Source organism: Mustelus asterias, chromosome 1 (assembly GCF_964213995.1).
Source record: "Mustelus asterias chromosome 1, sMusAst1.hap1.1, whole genome shotgun sequence".
Taxonomy (NCBI): Eukaryota; Metazoa; Chordata; class Chondrichthyes; order Carcharhiniformes; family Triakidae; genus Mustelus; species Mustelus asterias.
This window is the reverse complement of record NC_135801.1, coordinates 45,860,387-45,882,654: the sequence shown is the minus strand read 5'-3', so window position 1 is coordinate 45,882,654 and position 22,268 is coordinate 45,860,387. Positions and strand designations below refer to the sequence as shown.

Sequence of the window (22,268 nt, the reverse complement as noted above, 5' to 3'; positions counted from 1 at the left end):
AGTTAAGGAACTTGACAAGTCTGAGAAATACCATTAGTAAAATGTATACATTGATGAAGATCTAAAATAGACTTTGCTTTCCAACAAAAGTATGCATTTGGGAAATCAGGTGGTTTTCTTTCTTGTTGTTAAAGAACTTCCAAATTGTATGTGAACCAAAGATGTTGTTTAATTTGAATATTTATGTTTTTTCCAGTGGATAATCAAGTATTGAAAAGCAGAATGTTGGAAATCTGAAATAAAAAATAAAAATAAAATGCTGGAAACACTCAGCTGGTGAGGCAGCAGCATCTACGGAGAGAGAAACAGAGTCAATGGCCTGGACTTTTATCCTCAAGGCAAATAGGAGTTGGGAAAATTCCCAGTTTGGCCTGACTGCATCAAAGGAAAGTGACCAAAAAGGCTTCATAGCTGTGGTCAAGTGCTTGTTGGAGTCGGACCAGTTGCCCAGGAAGAATTGCTGCCACATATGGAGGCAGGCTGTTTAAAAAGTCTTAAAATAAAACCACAAAGGCCCTTCATCCTTCACCAAGCCATTCACTCTCCAAACACTCCCCATTCCATGGCCCCTCATGCCTCCTATGTCACACCCATGCCTTTTGACCTATTGTACAATCAATGATCCCAATAGCGTAATGTGTAAACAAAAACTTTGAAAAAAAGTAATTCATTGATAAATTTCTTGTTTGAAAAATTCTGCACTGCAAGCTAATAAAATGTCAATAATAAAAGCCTTTAAAAAGTCTCAAAAACAGCAAACCACAAACTCTTGAAATCACTAAACTTGTGTGAATAAACATTGTGAAACTGACATCAGAGATCAGAAAGCCTAAGATGCCAATCACACAATGTTTTGTCTGGGGAGCAGGTGTTTTAGTTTATAGATAGCTGTCTGAGCTTTCAGCCAAGCATACCGTGATAATCCTTGTTCACCAGACTTCATCAGGAGTATGTGTTATTTCACAAAAATAATGGAAGTTTCAGGTTTATGTCTCAAGTTTTCTTTGAAAACCAAACAATTAGGTTAAATATAAAATAAAACTGTGTGGAGATTAAAAGCTATTTCTACAAATTAAAGAATAATGTTGTACTAACCTTCTTATCCCTACAAAACCAAGTAATAAAATCATAAATCTTTAAGGCCATTTATCAGTAAATTAATACATTAAAATTTAAGAAAGGATCTATAACAATAATCTGTAATAATGATTCACTCCCCACTAAATTGTTACACTTAGTTCGATCACTGAACTTGTGACAGTTCTCTGAAAGGACTATCCACATAGTCGCATTTTCCTGTACTTTTCTAAACATGATCAATTTTTAAAGTTTTAAAATATTTATTCCCTTGCCTTTCTAAGTTACTATGAACTTTACTTTCACCACCCCTTCGGATAGGGAATTCTATTTTCAAACAAGTAGTACTGAAAGGGGATATATCCAAGGGTTCGCCCACAGAGTCTATAGGGGTAGAACTGAGAAATCGGAAGGGGGAGATATCACTTTGATAGTATTGTACTACAGACCTCCAAATAGTCAGTGGGAAATTGAGGAGCAAGCATGTAAGGAGATTGCAGATAGCTCCAAGAAAAAAAGGGTGGTAATAGTAGAGGACTTTAACTTTCCTAACATTGACTGGGTCAGCTATAGTATTAGGGGCTTGGATGGAGAGAAATTTGTTGAGTGTGTTCAGGAGGGATTTCTCATTAAGTATCTGGATTGCCTGACTAGAGATTTGATGGGAGTACATGACAGAAGTGTTCGTGAGGGATCACTTTGGGACCAGAGACCATAATTCCATTAGTTTTAAGATAGCTATCGAGAATGATAGGTCTGGCCCAAAAATTGGGGTAACACCAATTTTGATAGTATTAAACAGGAACTTTCAAAAGTTGATTGGGGGAGTCTGTTGGCTGGCAAAGGGACAGCTGGTAAGTGGAAGACTTTCACAAATGTGTTAATCAGGGTTCTGGGTAAGCACATTCTTTTTAAGAGTGAAGGGCAAGGCTGGTAGAAGTAGGGAATCCTGGAGGCACATGACATAGAAACATAGAAGCTAGGAGGAGGAGGCCATTTGGCCCATCGAGCCTGCTCTGCCATTCATCACGTCATAGCTGATCATCCAACTCAAGAGCCTAATCCTGCTTTCTCCCCATAATCTTTGATCCTGTTCGCCCCACGTGCTATATCTTGAATACATTCAATGTTTTGGCATCAACTACTTCCTGTGGTAATGGATTCCATGGGCTCACCATTCTTTGGGTGAAGAAATATCTTCTCATCTCCGTCCAAAATGGTCTACCCTGTATCCTCAGACTGTGAGCCCTGGTTCGGGACTATCAGGAACATCCTTCCTGCATCTACCCTCTCTAGTCCTGTTAGAATTTAATAAGTGTCTATGAGATCCCCCCCTCATTCATCTGAACTTCAACGAAAACAATTCTAAGCGAGTCAATCACTCCTCATACATCAGTCCTGCCATACCCAAAAATCAGTCCTGCATTCCCCATCGCCATAGGCAGCAGGGACCCTTGAAGAGTATAAAGGTTGTGGGAGTAGAGTTAAGAAAGAAATCAGGAGGGCAAAAAGGGGACATGAGATTATTTTGCCAGACAAGGCAAAGGAGAATCCGAAGAGCTGCTACAAAGATATAAAGGGCAAAAGAGTAACTAGGGAGAGAGTAGGGCCTCTTAAGGATTGACAAGGTCATCTGTGTGCAGATCCGCAAGAGATGGGTGAGATCCTAAATGAATATTTCTCATTGGTATTTAGGGAACTTGGGGAAATAAATAGTGATGTCTTGTGGAGTGTACATATTACAGAGGAGGTGGTGCTGGAAGTCTTAAAGCAAATCAAGGTAGATAAATCCGTGGGACCTGATTAAATGTAACTCAGGACATTGTGGGAGGCTAGGGAGGAAATTGCGAGTTCCCCAGCAGAGATATTTGAATCATCGACAGCCACATGAGGTGCCTGAAGATTGGAGGATAGCAAATGTTATGCCTTTGTGAGCTGTGGGAAAAAACCTGAGAATAACAGACCAGTGAGCCGAACATCTGTAGTGGGTAAGTTGTTAGAAGGTTTTCTGAGAGACAGGATCTACAGGCATTTAGAGAGGCAAGGACTGATTAGGGACAGTCAGCATGGCTTCGTGAGTGGAAAATCATGTCTCATGAATTTGATTGAGTTTTTTGAAGGCATAACCAAGAAGGTAGAACAGGGCAGTGTAGTTGATGTTGTCTACATGGACTTTAGCAAGGCCTTTGTCAGGTAGGTTGGTCGAGGCCCTGGTCAAAAAGGAGGTATATGACATGCATAGAAGCTGGGATCAAGTGGATCCCTCGAAGAGTAGAGGTGTTGTCGGAGGAGAGAGAAATCATGAGGCCACATGGTAGGTTGTTGCATGAGGTTAAATTTTATGGGATCCAGGGTGAGGTAGCCAATTGGATACAAAATTGGCTTGATGAAAGAAGACAAAGGGTGGTTGTAGTGGGTTTTTTCAAACTGGAGGCCTGTGACCAGTGGTGTGCCTCAGGATCGTGCTGGGTTCACTGTTACTTGTTATTTATATTATTTATTTGGATAAGAATTTATGGGGCATGGTTAGTAAGTTTGCAGATGACACCAAGATTGGTGACATTGTGGACAGTGAAGAAGGTATTGCAATGGGATCTTGATCAATTAGGCCAGTGGGTGGATGGAGTTTAATTTAAGTTTATTATTGTCACATGTTTAGCATACAGTGAAAAATATTGTTTCTTGCAGTCATAGAGAAGGAAAGGAGGGAGTGCAGAATGTAGTGTTACAGTCATAGCTAGGGTGTGGAGAAAGTTCAATGAGGTAGCTCCATTCAAAAGACTGATGGCAGCAGGGAAGAAGTTGTTCTCGAGTCAGTTGGTACCTGACCTCAGACTATTGTATCTTTTTCCCGATGGAAGAAGGTGGAAGAGAGTATGTCCGGGGTTCATAGGATCCTTAATTATGCTGGCTGCTTTTCTGAGGCAGCGGGAAGTGTAGACAGAGTCAATGAATGGAAGGCTGGTTTGTGTAATGGATTGGGCTACATTCGCGACCTTTTGTAATTTCTTGTAGTCTTGGGCAGCGCAGGAGCCATACCCAAGCTGTGATACAACCAGAAAGAATACTTTCTATGGTGCATCTGTAAAAATTGGTGAGAGTCATAGCTGACATGCCAAATTTCCTTAATCTTTTGAGAAAGTAGAGGTGGTGGTGGGCTTTCTTAACTATAGTATCAGCATGGGGGGACCAGGACAAGTTGGTGATCTGGACACCTAAAAACTTGAAGTTGTCGATCATTTCTACTTCATCCCCATTGATGTAGACAGGGGCATGTTCACCACGATGCTTCCTGGAGTCGATGACAATCTCCCTTGTTTTGTTGACATTGAGGGAAGAGATTATTGTTGCTGCATCAGTTCACCAGATTCTCTATCTCATTGTTTGAGATCCGACCCACTACGGTGGTGTCATCAGCAAACTTGAAAATTGAGTTGGGAGGGGAATTTGGCCACACAGTCATAAGTTTATAAGGAGTATAGTAGGGGGCTAAGGACACAGCCTTATGGGGCACCCGTGTTGAGGATGATCGTGGACGAGGTGTTGTTGCCTATTCTTACTGATTGTGGCCTGTGGGGTAAATGTGAGGTGATGCATTTTAGTAGATCGAATCGGGGCAGGATTTACTCAGTTAATGGTCGGGCTTTGGGGAGAGTTATAGAACAAAGAGATGTAAGAGTACGGGATCATAGCTCCTTGAAAGTGGAGTCACAGGCAGACAAGGTAGTGAAGAAGGCATTCGGCATACTTGGTTTCATTGGTCAGAACATTGAATACAGGAGCTGGGACGTCTTGTTGAAGTTGTACAAGGCACAAGGCCACACTTGGAATCCTGTGTACACTTCTGGCCACCCTCTTTATAGAAAGAATATTATTGAACTAGAAAGAGCGCAGAAAAGATTTACTAGAATGCTGCTGGAACTTGATGGTTTGAATTATAAGGAGAGGCTGGAGAGACTGAGATTTTTTTCCGTGGAGCGTAGGAGGCTTATAGAGGTCTATAAAATAATGAGCAAGATAGGCAAGGTAGATAGTCAACATCTTTTCTCAAAGCTAGGGGGAGTCTAAAACTAGAGGGCATAGGTTTAAGGTGAAAGGGGAGAGATACAAAAGTGTCCAGAGGGATAAATCTTTCACTCAGAGGATGGTGAATGTCGGGAATGAGCTGCCAGAGGTAGTAGTAGAGGCGGGTACAATTTTGTCTTTTAAAAAGCATTCAGACAGTTACATGGGTAAGATGGATATAGATCAAATGCGGGCAATTGGGACTAGCTTAGTGGTAAAAACTGGGCAACATGGACAAGTTAGGCTAAAGGGTATGTATAATTGTACGCACTTAAATATCAATATCCTAGAAATTAATAGCTGTCCTGCAAAAGAATAAGGAATATAGGAATTCTATGTTTTCTAATGTCCAAATTTCTAAAGTCAGAGTCTTTTCCCCAGGTTTGAAGGGTCAATTACTCAGGGGCATAGGTTGAAAGTGAGGGGGGGAAGTTTAAAGGGGATGTAAGGGGCAAGTTTTTCACACAGAGGGTGGTGAATGCCTGGAACACGCTGCCAGAGGAGGTGGTGGAAGCAGATTCAAAAGGCATCTGGATAGATACATGTATAGGCAGAGTATAGAGGCAGATGGTACACTTGAGGCAAGAAAATATTAGATTAGAGAGGCATCTGTGTCAGCACAGACTTGGTGGCCCTGTGCTGTACTGACTGTACCGTTCTTTCTTTAATATCATTGAGGTGATTTTCAGGTGAAAGTGCCAACTGCAGTGAATGGTAATCAGAGGATTCTTGTAGCTTTAGCATATTACCTATGATATGTAATCAGATGCAAGAAGTCAGGAAGGATATTTCCTTCTCAAAGAGAGGAACCATAAGAATAAATGATAAATATAGAAAAAAAAACTGTTCTAAGCAATCAAGGACCAAGACAAAACAGACATAAATGTGACAAAGATTATGCTCTCATGAGAGCTATATAGTGACCACTTAACCACTGAACTGATAGAGTTTTCTGGTACCTTATGAACTCTTTTTTCTATATAAATAATTGGGGTGGAATTTCCCAAAAAATGTTATTTCAGGTGTGGAAACAGGACATGCCAGTGCAAATCAGATCACAATTTTCCCACACCGAGGGGGCAATTTTGAGCCCACAGTCTGCCTGCGGGAATGGTGGCATGGGCTCAAAATCCAGAGGGCGCGATTTAAGCTGACGAGATTCCGAGTGCAGTGCTGCCTTTTTGACTGTTGTCCCCTGCAGTCATGGAACAAATACTGGGGAGTGCTTGGGAGCCGTTTATATGGAGCTACCCAGCGCTTGCAGCATTTAAGTCGTTACATGGTGGGTGAATCAGAGGGAACATGCCGCTGGAGTGGTGTGAAACTTGATGAAATGGAAATTAAGACGAATGAGCCGTACGATTTGGTCTGAAAACATGCCGGCATGAAACAATCTTGGGGCGGTCTTCTCAGTGCCAGAAGTGGCATGAGCATGAAAATGAGAGCAAATCGCACACATTTTTGGGCAAGCTCCCAGACGCAAGTGTTTCTAAGTGCCAAACATAGAAGATAGGAGCAGGAGGAGGCCATTCGGCCCTTCGAGCCTGTTCTGCCATTCATCACAATCATGGCTAATCGTTCAACTCAATAGCCTAATCCTGCTTTTCCCCATAACCTTTGATCCCATTTGCCCTAAATGCTATATCTATCTTGAATACATTCAATGTTTTGGGATCAGCTACTTCCTTTATTAGTGAATTGCATAGACTCACCACTCTTTGGGTGAAGAAATTTCTCATCTCTGTCCTAAATGGTCTACCCCGAATGCTCAGACTGTGACCCCTGGTTCTGGACACACCCACTGAAGAAGGGTTAATGTTTTTTTTGTACTCAATGTATTTTGTACCTAAAAGGTTGAACTTTGTACCTGGAATGTATCACAAACATAACCCTTCCTTATGGCTAGTCTCCCCTTTGTTTATATTGCTCCTGGTAGTAGTATAAGCCATTTGTTCATGGTTTCATCTGTTACTTTTAGTAGTATAAGCCATTTGTTCATGGTTCCCTCGCTTGTTTATATCATTCTGATAAAACAGACAGTTAAATGTAAATGTTGGGTGGTAAGTCTTACGTTTCCCGTAGGCTTGTGTATGAATTAAACAAAGGAAGCAGCTACCAAGTGGTAGAGTGCGAGAATGGCCGTTTGAAGGAGGACTCCCACTGGGACAGCTGCAATCGCACACAGTCACTTAAAAGGAAAGGCCGCGAGAAGAGCAGGGGGACCAGAGGTTGCATCTTGACTACAACTACCAGGAGAATTGTGCTTTATGACCCAAGGATGCCAGTTGCACTCTGGTTTATGATTAGAGACTATCAGAAGCTGTTAAAGGAACTATAATTTATGATCAAGGACTGTTAACTGGACTTTGCTTTATGGCTTGTATTGGGAACCCTGATGTATAAATGTCCACGCTTCTTGTGTTCAGAGAGAACTTTGGCTTCCGCTTTCAAGGGGTCAAGTTCTCCCACAAGCTTGTGAGAATAAAGCCTACTCTATTTTGACTCATACCAGCCTCAAGAGGTCTTTTTACCGACTTCATTTGGTGCCGAAAGCCGGGAGATACCCCGGGATCTGTTTGCGGGGACTCTGTTTGCGGGCTCAGGTTGAATGGCCACAACCTGGGTACTGGAATAGAGTTCTGAACCTAATAGGGTGAGTCAAACTACAGTGGGCTGATCATATGTGATGAGAGAGTGTGAGAGTGAAAGACGTCTGAACTGAACATATATGGACAAGGAGGCATTTGTCTTTAATACTTGAGTGAGTGTAAAGACTGGAGAAAAAGTCGCCTGAGGTGTGATGTTCAGACGTGAGTGAGAAAGAGAGACTGAGTGATCGCCGGAGTAGAAGTAAGCTTAATAGTGTAAGCTTAATAGTGTAAGCGGTGGTATGGAGGGATTTGATCACCCCTGACAGGTAACACCGGACTCTGATAAGAGCGACCTAGGAGTGGGAGAGCGAGAAGGGAGAATAGAAGGCTCCAGGTGGTGAGTATAAAACTTATCTGTATTATGGCGGGATCACAAAGACAGTGGGGACCTCTAGAATCCCTGATAAATGAGTGTATGACTGAGAGGAACAAATTCACGCTTTAATCTTATCCAGCCGGTGGGTGCGATGCGGGGGGGTTTGGAAATTATATTTTGGTTTAGTTTAAGTTTACTTTAATATTTTGTTTTAGTTATAGTGCCCCACCAGAGACTGTCAACCCCTCTCTCATTTTTGTTTCACATATTGATTCTTGTTTCATTAAAAATAGTGTAAATAGGGGGTAGGAGGGGCATGGATGAGATGAATAGGGAACAGCTGTTATCCTTATTTGAAGGGTCAGTCATGAGGGGACATAACTTCAAGGTGAAGGGCAGGGGATATAGGGGATATGTTAGGAAAAGCTTTTTTACCCAGAGGGTGGTGATGGTCTGGAATGCACTGCCTGGGAGGGTGGTAGAGGCAGGTTGCCTCATATCCTTTAAAAAGTACCTGGATGAGCACTTGGCAAGTCATAACATTCAAGACTGTGGGTCAACTGCTGGTAGATGGGATTAGGTAGGTAGGTCAGGTGTTTCTCATGTGTTGCTGTATCCTCAATGGGCCGAAGGGTCTCTTCTGCACTGTGATTTTCTGTGATAGCCGGAACAAATGGGGCTATGAGGAAGACTATGACACCGAACAAAATCAATGAAATCTCTAAATGAGAAAATGCTCTGTCTCTTAATTTTGACTTTGCCAACCAGCTTGGATTCTATGAACATTCCTTAGATTCAAGGGTGGTGTCAGAGGATTGGAGAATTGCAAATATTACACCCTATTTCATAACGGGTGTCAGGTCCAGCAATGGCAGGTCAGTTAGTTTAATTTTGGTGGCGACAAAACTTTTAGATACAACAATGTGATACAAAATTTAAAGTTACGTGTAATTAAGGAAAAACAGGATGGATTTCTTGAGGGAAATCGTATTTAACTCATTTGGAATTTTTTGATGAGGTGACAGGTTGATGAGGGCAATGCTGTTGATGAATTGTACATGGACTTCCAAAAGGCATTTAATACAATGCAACACAAACAGACATGCGAGTACGACTCTCACCAACTTTTACAGATGCTCCATAGAAAGCATTCTTTCTAGTTGTATCAGTTTGGTATAGCTCCTGCTCTGCCCAAGACGGCAAGGAACTACAAAACGTCGTGAATGCAAACCAGCCTCCCATCCATTGACTCTGTCTACACTTCCCGCTGCCTTGGCAAAGCAGCCAGCATAATTAAGCACCCCACGCACCCCAGACATTCTCTCTTTCACCGTCTTCCATTGGGAAAAAGATACAGAAGTCTGAGGTCACGTACCAACCGACTCAAGAACAGCTTCTTCCCTGCTGCTGCCAGACTTTTGAATGGACTTACCTTGCATTCAGTTGATCTTTCTCTACACCCTAGCTGTGACTGTCACACTACATTCTGCACTCTCTCGTTTCCTTCTCTATGAATGGTATGCTTTATCTGTATCGTGCGCAAGATACAATACTCTTCACTGTATGTTAATACATGTGACAATAATAAATCAAATCAAAAAATTTATACTCGTGGAATAAAAGAGATAGTAGTAACATAGATGCAAAGTTGGCTGAGTGACAGGAAACGGAGCACATTAGTTAATGAATGTTTTTAGGGCTGGAGGGACATTTATAGTGCAGTTTGAGTGTTGAGACTCTTGCTTTTCCTGACAATGATCTATACGGGGCGCTCCTCTCAAAAAAATTCTAAGTGCAAAATGAACGTGAAAACGGGAGAAATTTGCGCCTTTCTTTGGCCGACTTAAAAATCTAATCTCACCTGACCTTGTCAAAAAAATTGGCCAAACCAGTTTCTTGCAGCAGGGGGAGTGGGCAGGGTCTCGGTCACTTAAAGTGTCTGATAGCAGCACAGGGAGCCATTCTGCATGTGCCGATCCCTGTGAGCACAGAAATCTGTCAGTGGCTCCTTCAGCTATAGCCTCTGGGGCTGATCACCTCCCCAGCTGCTATTGTGGGGCCTCACGGCTGATTACCCCCCCCCTCCACACATGTGCCAGCTGATCGCCGATTGCAGAATGTGCTGTGATTCTGCACCGCCCCCCTCCACTGATCGCTGTTGCAGAGCTGTCTGCCCCCACGAACATCTGGCCGCACCCCCATTTGGCACTGTCAGGTTCCCAGGGGGCAGCCCCCGCCCCCGCCTTGACCTCCTGGAGGGGACTCTCAATTGGAATAAGTGGGTAGGTGAAGTGACATGAAGGACTGTTTTCCTTGGAAAAAAAGACAGAGAAAATTTGATAGAAGCATTCAAATATTTTGGGAATCTGAACAGAGTAGATAGGGAGAAAATGTTTCTACCTGTTAAAGAATCAAGAAAGAAGCAAAAACGATCCGAGGAAAAATCCTTTTCACGCAGCATGTCATTAAGGTCTGGAATGTACTGCCTGAGAGTTTGATGGAGACAGGTTCAGACTGTCATTAGAAAAAGAAAAATGTGCAGGGTTACAGGGAGAAGGCGAACGATTGGCACTAAGCGAATTGCTTATTTGGAGAGCCTGCGCAGACAATGTGCTAAATGGGCTCCTTCTGTGCTGTAACAATTCTATCATCTTAGATTAAGGTAAAGTACATAACTGGGCTAAACTATAACCGTATTATGAATATTTCCCAAAATTAATTTGTTACAGATGTTACTGAATAACTTGCAGGCAATGGCATGAATTTATTAAAAGTAACCTGTTCAGATATGAATGTGCAATGCACTGAAGTAGTTTAATACAATGTGAGGATGTAATTTGCCTACCATTTTATCAATGCTGCAACATTTTCTTTCTTCTTTTCAATTACTTGTCCCTTTTCTTTTCTCCTCTTCTCTTTTTCAATTTCTTTTTGTTTCTTAAGCTTTCCTGTTTGACATGTATCCTTTTCTTCTTTCCATTTTTCAAATGCCTATCAGGGATATTACATTTAGTTGAATTTTTGTTCATGTAACTAGATTAACACATCTGTGGTTATTCCTCTCTGGCTATACACAGGCAAAAAAGATTAACTGCCCATCATACAGTATTACATATTTATAACTAGGAAAGTACTGGTGTCCTATGAGGACAAGGTAAAAATTTCAGTCATACTTAATACAAAATTTGAATCAATGGGCAAATGGTTAATGATCAGTATGCAATGGCAGAGGGACAACAGCTAGTCAGAGAAATACAGTTTATCATGGCTGCCATGCGTTAGCATCCTGCTTCCGGGTTTCCTGACCGATCACAACATAACAAAGAACAAAGAACAGTATAGCACAGGAAACAGGCCCTTCGGCCCTCCAAGCCTGTGCCGCTCCTTGGTCCAACTAGACCAATCGTTTGTATCCCTCCATTCCCAGGCTGCTCATCTGACTATCCAGGTAAGTCTTAAACGATGTCAGCGTGTCTGCCTCCGCCACTCTACTTGGCAGCGCATTCCAGGCCCCCACCATCCTCTGTGTAAAAAACATCCCTCTAATATCTGAGTTATACTTCGCCCCTCTCACCTTGAGCCCGTGACCCCTCGTGATCGTCACTTCTGATCTGGGGAAAAGCTTCCCACCGTTCACCCTATCTATCCCCTTCATAATCTTGTACACCTCTATTAGATCTCCCCTCATTCTCCATCTTTCCAGGGAGAACAAGCCCAGTTTACCCAATCTCTCCTCATAGCTAAGACCTTCCATACCAGGCAACATCCTGGTAAACCTTCTCTGCACTCTCTCTAACGCCTCCACGTCCTTCTGGTAGTGCGGCGACCAGAACTGGATGCAGTACTCCAAATGTGGCCTAACCAGCGTTCTGTACAGCTGCAACATCAGACTCCAGCATTTATACTCTATACCCCGTCCTATAAAGGCAAGCATACCATATGCCTTCTTCACCACCTGTGTTGCCACCTTCAAGGATTTGTGGACTTGCACATCTAGGTCCCTCTGTGTTTCTATACTCTTGATGGCTCTGCCATTTATTGTATAACTCCTCCCTACATTATTTCTTCCAAAATGCATCACTTCGCATTGATCTGGATTAAATTCCATCTGCCACCTCTCCGCCCAATTTTCCAGCCTATCTATATCCTGCTGTATTGCCCGACAATGCTCATTGCTATCCGCCAGTCCAACCATCTTTGTGTCATCCACAAACTTGCTGATAACACCAGTTACACCAGTTACAACATGCATGTGTGATGATGATCTGCATTATAGAAGGATTTCTAGGAGACAAAATGGTTTAATTATACAGTTTCAACCACAGTATTGGAAGGGAAAAGTGGAAAGGCTGCTTTCTCTCCTCCCAATTCTCTAGCTCTTCCTTTGAGGTGTGAGGGAATATAGTAAAGTACTGATTCCTGTGGATGGCAGGAAGAACCCTCTCAAACCAAGGAGGCATGGAAGTAGCTGAAAAATTGAGCAACAGGAGTGTGACCCCTTGAACCCAAAAGGTTCAAGATCTCATGAGGACAGGCTAAAGAAAGTGGCATCCCACTAGAGGAAACACTCATCTGACTTCTCCAGCAATCGCTTGCATCATGTTCCACTGACAACTTGCAGTTCCACTCATTCCTTTCTCTCGAGGCACATCCTCACATCCCCATGTTGTCATCAACAGTCATCCTAATCTTTGTGCCATCTCACATCCATTCCTCAGTTACCCTGAAGTCATTCCATACTTTCCACGCATTTCATTTATCCCACTCGGCTCTCTGCTTTCTCTTTGCATGAGAAGAATGCATGGGCGGCACGGTAGCAAAGTGGTTAGCACTGCTGCTTCACAGCTCCAGGGACCTGGGTTCGAATCCAGGCTCGGGTTACTGTCTGTGTGGAGTTTGCACATTCTCCCTGTGTCTGCATGGGTTTCCTCCGGGTGCTCCGGTTTCCTCCCACAGTCCAAAGATGTGTGGGCTAGGTTGATTGGCCATTCTAAATTGCCTCTTAGTGTCCCGGGATGCATAGGTTCGAGGGATTAGTGGGTAAATATGTCGGGATATGGGGGTAGGGCCAGGGTGGGATTGTGGTTGGTGCAGACTCGATGGGCCGAATGGCCTCTTTCTGCACTGTAGGATTAGAACATAGAACATTACAGCAGAGAACAGGCCCTTCGGCCCATGATGTTGTGCCGAGCTTTATCTGAAACCAAGATCAAGCTATCCCACTCCCTATCATCCTGGTGTGCTCCACGTGCCTATCCAATAACCGCTTAAATGTTCCTAAAGTGTGACTCCACTATCACTGCAGGCAGTCCGTTCCACACCCCAACCACTCTCTGCGTAAAGAACCTACCTCTGATATCCTTCCTGTATCTCCCACCACGAACCCTATAGTTATGCCCCCTTGTAATAGCTCCATCCACCCGAGGAAATAGTCTTTGAACTTTCACTCTATTTATCCCCTTCATCATTTTATAAACCTCTATTAAGTCTCCCCTCAGCCTCCTCCGCTCCAGAGAGAACAGCCCGAGCTCCCTCAACCTTTCCTCATAAGACCTACCCTCCAAACCAGGCAGCATCCTGGTAAATCTTCTCTGCACTCTTTCCAGCGCTTCCACATCCTTCTTATAGTGAGGTGACATGAACTGCACACAATATTCCAAATGTGGTCTCACCAAGGTCCTGTACAGTTGCAGCATAACCCCACGGCTCTTAAACTCCAACCCCCTGTTAATAAAAGCTAACATACTATAGGCCTTCTTCACAGCTCTATCCACTTGAGTGGCAACCTTTAGAGATCTGTGGATATGAACCCCAAGATCTCTCTGTTCCTCCACAGTCTTCAGAACCCTACCTTTGACCCTGTAATCCACATTTAAATTAGTCCTACCAAAATGAATCACCTCACATTTATCAGGGTTAAACTCCATTTGCCATTTATCAGTCCAGCTTTGCATCCTATCTATGTCTCTTTGCAGCCTACAACAGCCCTCCACCTCATCCACTACTCCACCAATCTTGGTGTCATCAGCAAATTTACTGATCCACCCTTCAGCCCCCTCCTCTAAGTCATTAATAAAAATCACAAAGAGCAGAGGACCAAGCACTGATCCCTGCGGCACTCCGCTAGCAACCTGCCTCCAATCCGAATATTTTCCATCCACCACCACCCTCTGTCTTCGATCAGACAGCCAGTTACCTATCCAATCGGCCAACTTTCCCTCTATCCCACACCTCCTCACTTTCATCATAAGCCGACCACGGGGGACCTTATCAAACGCCTTACTAAAATCCATGTATATGACATCAACTGCCCTACCTTCATCAACACACTTAGTTACCTCCTCAAAAAATTCTATCAAATTTGTGAGGCACGACTTGCCCTTCACGAATCCGTGCTGACTATCCCGGATTAATCCGCATCTTTCTAAATGGTCGTAAATCCCATCTCTGAGGACCTTTTCCATCAATTTACCAACCACCGAAGTAAGACTAACCAGTCTATAATTACCAGGGTCATTTCTATTCCCTTTCTTAAACAGAGGAACAACATTCGCCATTCTCCAGTCTTCTGGCACCATCCCCGTGGACAGCGAGGACCCAAAGATCAAAGCCAAAGGCTCTGCAATCTCATCTCTTGCCTCCCAAAGAATCCTAGGATACATTTCATCAGGCCCAGGTGACTTATCGACCTTCAGTTTATTCAAAACTGCCAGGACATCCTCCCTCCGAACATCTATTTCCTCCAGCCTATTAGCCTGTAACTCCTTCTCTTCCTCAAAAACATGGCCCCTCTCCTTGGTGAACACTGAAGAAAAGTATTCATTCATCACCTCGCCTATCTCTACTGACGCCATACACAAAGAACAAAGAACAGTACAGCACAGGAAACAGGCCCTTCAGCCCTCCAAGCCTGTGCCGCTCCTTGGTCAAACTAGACCAATCGTTTGTATCCCTCCATTCCCAGGCTGCTCATGTGACTATCCAGGTAAGTCTTAAACGATGTCAGCGTGCCTGCCTCCACCACCCTACTTGGCAGCGCATTCCAGGCCCCCACCACCCTCTGTGTAAAAAACGTCCCTCTGATGTCTGAGTTATACTTCGCCCCTCTCAGCTTGAGCCCGTGACCCCTCGTGATCGTCACCTCCGACCTGGGAAAAAGCTTCCCACTGTTCACCCTATCTATACCCTTCATAATCTTGTATACCTCTATTAGATCTCCCCTCATTCTCCGTCTTTCCAAGGAGAACAACCCCAGTCTACCCAATCTCTCCTCATAGCTAAGACCCTCCATACCAGGCAACATCCTGGTAAACCTTCTCTGCACTCTCTCCAATGCCTCCACGTCCTTCTGGTAGTGCGGCGACCAGAACTGGACGCAGTACTCCAAATGTGGCCTAACCAGCGTTCTATACAGCTGCATCATCAGACTCCAGCTTTTATACTCTATACCCCATTCTATAAAGGCAAGCATACCATATGCCTTCTTCACCACCTTCTCCACCTGTGTTGCCACCTTCAAGGATTTGTGGACTTGCACATCTAGGTCCCTCTGTGTTTCTATACTCTTGATGGCTCTGCCATTTATTGTATAACTCCTCCCTACATTATTTCTTCCAAAATGCATCACTTCGCATTGATCTGGATTAAATTCCATCTGCCACCTCTCCGCCCAATTTTCCAGCCGATCTATATCCTGCTGTATTGCCCGACAATGCTCTTCGCTATCCGCAATTCCAGCCATCTTCGTGTCATCCGCAAACTTGCTGATTACACCAGTTACACCTTCTTCCAAATCATTTATATATATCACAAATAGCAGAGGTCCCAGTACAGAGCCCTGCGGAACACCACTGGTCACAGACCTCCAACCGGAAAAAGACCCTTCGACCACTACCCTCTGTCTCCTATGGCCAAGCCAGTTCTCCACCCATCTAGCCACTTCTCCTTGTATCCCATGAGCCTTAACCTTCTTAACCAACCTGCCATGTGGGACTTTGTCAAATGCCTTACTGAAATCCATATAGACGACATCCACGGCCCTTCCTTCATCAACCGTTTTTGTCACTTCCTCAAAAAACTCCACCAAATTTGTAAGGCACGACCTCCCTCTTACAAAACCATGCTGTCTGTCACTAATGAGATTGTTCCGTTCTAAATGCACATACATCCTGTCTCTAAGAATCCTCTCCAACAACTTCCCTACCACGGACGTCAAGCTCACCGGCCTATAATTTCCTGGGTTATCCCTGCTACCCTTCTTAAACAACGGGACCACATTCGCTATCCTCCAATCCTCAGGGACCTCACCCGTGTCCAAAGAAGCGACAAAGATTTCCGTCAGAGGCCCAGCAATTTCACCTCTCGTCTCCCTGAGCAGTCGAGGATAGATGCCATCAGGCCCTGGGGCTTTGTCAGTTTTAATGTTCCCTAAAAAACCTAACACTTCCTCTCTTGTAATGGAGATTTTCTCTAACGGGTCAACACCTCCCTCCGAGACACTCCCGGTTAACACGCCCCTCTCCTTCGTGAATACCGATGCAAAGTATTCATTTAGGATCTCCCCTATTCCCTTGGGTTCTAAGCATAATTCCCCTCCTTTGTCCCTGAGAGGTCCGATTTTCTCCCTGACAACTCTTTTGTTCCTAACGTATGAATAGAATGCCTTAGGATTCTCCTTAATCCTGCCTGCCAAGAACATCTCGTGACCTCTTTTTGCCCTTCTAACTCCCCGTTTGAGATCTTTCCTACTCTCTCTGTATTCCTCCAGAGCTCCATCTGTTTTCAGTTGCCTGGACTTAACGTACGCCTCCCTTTTCATTTTAATCAGATCCTCAATTTCCCTGGTTATCCACTACTATCCTTGACCGGCCCTAACCTCACCCTGGTCATTCTTTTATTCCTCACATAAGAGTAAAAAGCCTTGGGGTTTTCCTTGATCTGACCCGCCAAGGACTTCTCGTGTCCCCTCCTAGCTCTCCTAAGCCCCTTTTTCAGCTCATTCCTTGCTAACTTGTAACCCTCAATCGAGCCATCTGAACCTTGTTTCCTCATCCCTACATAAGCTTCCCTCTTCCTTTTCACAAGACATTCCACCTCTTTCGTGAACCATGGTTCCCTCACTCGGCCATTTCCTTCCTGCCTGACAGGGACATACCTATCAAGGACATCCAGTATTTGTTCCTTGAAAAAGTTCCACTTTTCATTACTTCCTTACTCTGACAGTTTCTGTTCCCAACTTATGCCCCTTAATTCTTGCCTAATCGCATCATAATTACCTCTCCCCCAATTGTAAACCTTGCCCTGCCGTACGGCCCTATCCCTCTCCATTGCAATAACAAAAGACACCGAATTGTGGTCACTATCTCCAAAGTGCTCTCCCACAACCAAATCTAACACTTGGCCCGGTTCATTTCCCAGTACCAAATCCAATGTGGCCTCATCTCTTGTCGGCCTATCCACATATTGTGTCAGGAAACCCTCCTGCACGCACTGCACAAAAACTGCCCCATCCGAACTATTTGACCTACAAAGGCTCCAATCAATATTTGGAAAGTTAAAGTCCCCCATGACAACTACCCTGTGACCCCCACACATATCCATAATCTGCTTAGCAATTTCTTCCTCCACATCTCTATTACTATTTGGGGGCATATAGTAAACTCCTAACAACGTGACCGCTCCTTTCCTATTTCTAACCTCAGCCCATATTACCTCAGCGTGCAGATCCCCCTCGAAGTGCCTTTCCGCAGCCGTTAAACTATGCTTGATTAACAATGCCACTCCTCCACCTCTTTTACCAGCTTCCCTACACTTAGTGAAACATCTATACCCCGGAACGTCCAACAACCATTCCTGTCTTTGTTCTACCCACGTCTCCGTAATGGCCACAACATCGTAGTCCCAAGTACCAATCCACGCCCCAAGTTCATCTACCTTGTTCCAGATGCTCCTTGCATTGAAGCAGACACACTTCAACCCACCTTCCTGTCTACCGGTACCCACCCTTGACCCTGATACCTTCCCCAATACCTCACCACCCTCACTGACTTCTGGACTACAACTCCTTTTCCCACTCCCCTGACAAATTAGTTTAAACCCCCCTGAAGAGCCGTAACAAATTTCCCTCCTAGGATATTGGTGCCCCTCTGGTTCAGGTGCACCCCGTCCTGTTTGTACAGGTCCCACCTTCCCCAGAATGTGTTCCAATTATCCACGTATCTGAAACCCTCCCTCCTACACCATCCCTGCAACCACATGTTTAACTACACTCTCTCCCTGTTCCTCAACTCGCTATCACGTGGCACCGGCAACGTACCAGAGATGACCACATGTTTTGTCTTGGCTCTCAGCTTCCAGCCCAGCTCCAGAAATTCCTGCTTTAAATCCCCGTCCCTTCGCTTACCTATGTCATTGGTACCAATGTGTACCACGACTTGTGACTGTTTCCCCTCCCCCTTCAGAATCCGGAAAACACGGTCTGAGACGTCACGGACCTTGGCATCCGGTAGGCAACATACCATCCGTGAGTCTCTTTTGCTGCCACAGAACCTCCTATCTATCCCTCTAACTAACGAGTCCCCAATAACTACTGCCCTCCCGCTCTGCCCCTTACCCTCCCGAGCCATAGAGACGGGCACAGTGCTGGAGATCCTCTCACTGCGGCTCACCACTGGTATGTCATCCCCCTCAACCGTATCCAAAGCGGAATACTTGTTGCTCAGGGGAACGACCACCGGGGATCCCTGCACGGACTGCTTCCTCCCAGCCCCTCTCACCGTCACCCATCTGTTTTCATTCCTCGGAGTAACTGTATTCCTAAAGCTTCTGTCTATGGCCACCTCTGCGTCCCTAATGATCCTAAGTTCATCCAACTCCAGCTCCAGTTCCCTAACACGGTTTTGGAGGAGCTGCAGATGGGTGCACTTCCCACAGATGTAATCAGCAGGGACACTGTCGTCATCCCTCACCTCAAACATAGTGCAAGAGGAACATAGCACTACCTGCACACCCATCCCCTCTAGATACCTTGCCAGTACCAGGTAGAAAGTGCAGAAATGAATTTAAACTCACCCCTGCTCGCCCTTTCTGCCTAAGCCCTGTGAGCCAAAGCCTTATAGCTCACTCTGCTTCCCACTCACTACACTGCCCGCTCCCGACGCTGCCCGCTGTATACTGCAGCCTACCTTTTATACTTCAAAAAACCCTTCCCAGACTCCTTAGCAGCCCACTTCCAGTTTTCACTTTAAACTTAAAATTCTACTGCAAAAGTAAAGGCCAAAAAAAAACACACACTAGCTGACTAATTAAATAAATAAACAATTCAAATAATCTCTCACCAGCACTGCTGCCTCCAATCACCCCCTCTCAGCTTGCCCCAGTGGAACAATGAGGGGGAACCTCCCAGGTAACTGATTTTTAAAGTTAAAATAAAAACCCCTCTATGATTCTATGAAAATACAAAACTCCAGTAACAGGTGTAGACTCAGTGCCACATAACTGACTTGTGAGCAAAGTTGTGGCTCATGGAATAAAACAAACACTGTCATCATGGATACAAATTTGGCCAAAGGACAGGAGACAGAGGGGAGTGGGTAATGGATGTTTTTGTGGCTGAAGGAAGGTTTGTGGAGTTTGACAGAAGTCAGTGTTGGGACCCTTGCTTTTTCTGATGTATATTGATGATTGTTCCACAGGAGCAGGCTGAGGGTAAGACAGTGTGTTTGTACATGTGAATTATTTATTTATTTTTCAGTTAAATTTGTGTAAAAAATCGGAGGTTTTTAAAAAATCCAAAACAGGAAGTAGGCCCAGGAGAAGCCTGGGAAGGTTTTTGGAGGGTTTAAAAGCAGGCTACACTTTTGAGCGGGCAGCGTCGGGAGCGGGCAGCAGAGTGAGCAGGGAGTAGAGTGTGAGCTGTAAGGGCTTTGGCTCACAGGGCTTCGGGGGAAAGGGCGAGCAGGGGTGAGCTTTTTCTTTCCTTTTCTAATTTACTTTTCTCTGTGTACCTTGGAAGAAAGGGTGAAATATGAGTGTTAAGCCAGTGTGTTGTTCGCAGTGCGGTATGTGGGAGGTCCTGGAGGCACCTGGACATCCACATTTGTGAGGGGTGTGTTGAGCTGCGGTTCCTGAGGGACCGTGTTAAGGAGCTGGAACAGCAGCTCGAGGATCTTAGGCTGTTAAGGGAGAATGAGGTGGTGATAGACAAGAGCTATCATCAGGTGGTCACACCAGGGCCACGGGAGGAGGCCAAGTGGGTGACGGCCAGGAAGGGTAAAGCTCGGGTGATTGAGAGCACCCCGGTGGGTGTCCCCCTACACAACAAGTACTCCTGCCTGAGTACTGTTGGGGGGGACAGCCCATCTGGGGGAAGCAGCAGTGGCCGTGTCTCAGGGGTGGAGTCCGGCCCTGTAACTCAGAGGGCAAAAGAAAAGAGGAGGAAGGCAGTATTAATTGGGGACTCGACAGTCAGGGGGACGGACAGGCGATTTTGCGGAGGCAGGCGGGAGTCTCGCATGGTGGTCTGCCTCCCTGGGGCTGGGATCCAGGATGTCGCTGGGCGAGTCCCAGAAATCCTGAGGTGGGAGGGAGAGGAGCCGGAGGTAGCGGTACATATTGGTACCGCTGATGTGGGTAGGAAGGGAGAAGGGGTCATGAAAAGAGAGTATAGGGAATTAGGGAGACAGCTGAGAAGGAGGAAAGCAAAGGTAGTAATCTCAGGATTGTTGCCTGTGCCACGGGAAGGTGAGGACAGGAATGGAGTGAGGTGGAGGATGAATGTGTGGCTGAGGGACTGGTGCAGGGGGCAGGGATTCAGGTTCCTGGACCATTGGGACCTCTTCAGCGGCAGGTGTGACCTGTACACAAAAAACAGGTGGCACTTGAATCCCAGGGGGACCAATATCCTGGCAGGAAGGTTGGCTAAGGCTACTGGGGAGAGTTTAAACTAGATAGGTTGGGGGGAGGGGATCAAAATGAGGTGACTGAGAGTGAGGAAGGTAGCTCGCAAACAGAGAAGGGTTATAGGCGGTGCAAGAGGGCAGGTGGACTGGGAACAGAGAAGGGGAGAGCTCAGACCAAAGGATTGAGATGTGTTTACTTTAATGCCAGGAGTATAGTGAATAAAGGGGATGAGTTCAGAGCGTGGATCGATGCCTGGAAGTGTGATGTGGTGGCCATTACGGAGACTTGGATGTCTCAGGAACAGGACTGGATACTCCAGGTGCCGGGATTCAGATGTTTCAGGAAGGACAGGGAGGGAGGCAAGAGAGGGGGTGGAGTGGCACTGCAGATCCGGGATAGTGTCACAGCTGTAGAGAAGGTGTATGCTGTGAAGGGATTGTCCACCGAGTCTCTGTGGGTGGAAGTTCGGAGTGGGAAGGGGCCGATCACTTTGCTGGGAGTTTTCTATAGGCCGCCCAATAGTAACAGGGAGGTGGAGGAGCAGATAGGGAAACAGATCCTGGAGAGATGCAGTAGTAGCAGAGTTGTTGTGATGGGAGACTTTAATTTCCCAAACATAGATTGGAATATCCCTTGGGTAAGGGGATTGGATGGGGAAGGGTTCGTTAGGTGTGTTCAGGAGGGTTTCCTGACACAGCATGTGGACAAGCCTACAAGAGGAGAGGCTGTACTTGATCTGATACTGACCAATGAACCTGGACAGGTGTCAGATCTCTCAGTGGGAGAGCATCTTGGGGATAGCGATCATAACTCTATCTCCTTTCGGCTTGCATTGGAAAAAGAGAGGATCAGGCAAGCTAGGAAAGTGTTTATATGGAGTAAGGGGAAATATGAAGACATTAGACAGCAAATTAGAGGAGTAAATTGGAAGGAGGTATTCTCGGGGAAATGTACTGAAGAGAGGTGGCAGTTTTTCAAGGAATATCTGTCTAGACTTCTACAGGACAACGTTCCAAGCAGACAGGGAGGTGTTGGTCAGTTAAAGGAACCGTGGTGCACGAAAGCTGTGCGGGACCTAGTCGAGAAGAAAAGGAAAGCGTACAAAAGGCTCAGAGAGCTTGGCGAAGATAGGGATTTAGAAGAGTATACGGCTTGTAGGAAGGGACTAAAGAAGGAAATTAGGAGAACCAAAAGGGGTCACGAGAAGGCCCTGGCAGGTAGGATTAAGGAGAATGCTAAGGCGTTCTATAAATATGTGA

The 22,268-nt window shown here is 45.2% G+C and overlaps 1 protein-coding gene across 3 annotated transcripts in view; it reads right to left on the bottom strand.

The window, feature by feature from the left end:
* The window catches only part of LOC144493158 (uncharacterized), a 334,243-nt gene that overhangs the window by 45,515 nt on the left and 266,460 nt on the right, over positions 1-22,268 (bottom strand). For 2 of the 3 annotated variants that reach the window (XM_078212064.1, XM_078212058.1), the window contains one exon: positions 10,955-11,100. In XM_078212064.1, the coding sequence (XP_078068190.1) occupies positions 10,955-11,100 (146 nt within the window). Of the gene's footprint in view, positions 1-10,548; positions 10,624-10,954; positions 11,101-22,268 lie in introns of those variants that run through there. The other variant, XM_078212070.1, reaches the window with a different exon arrangement.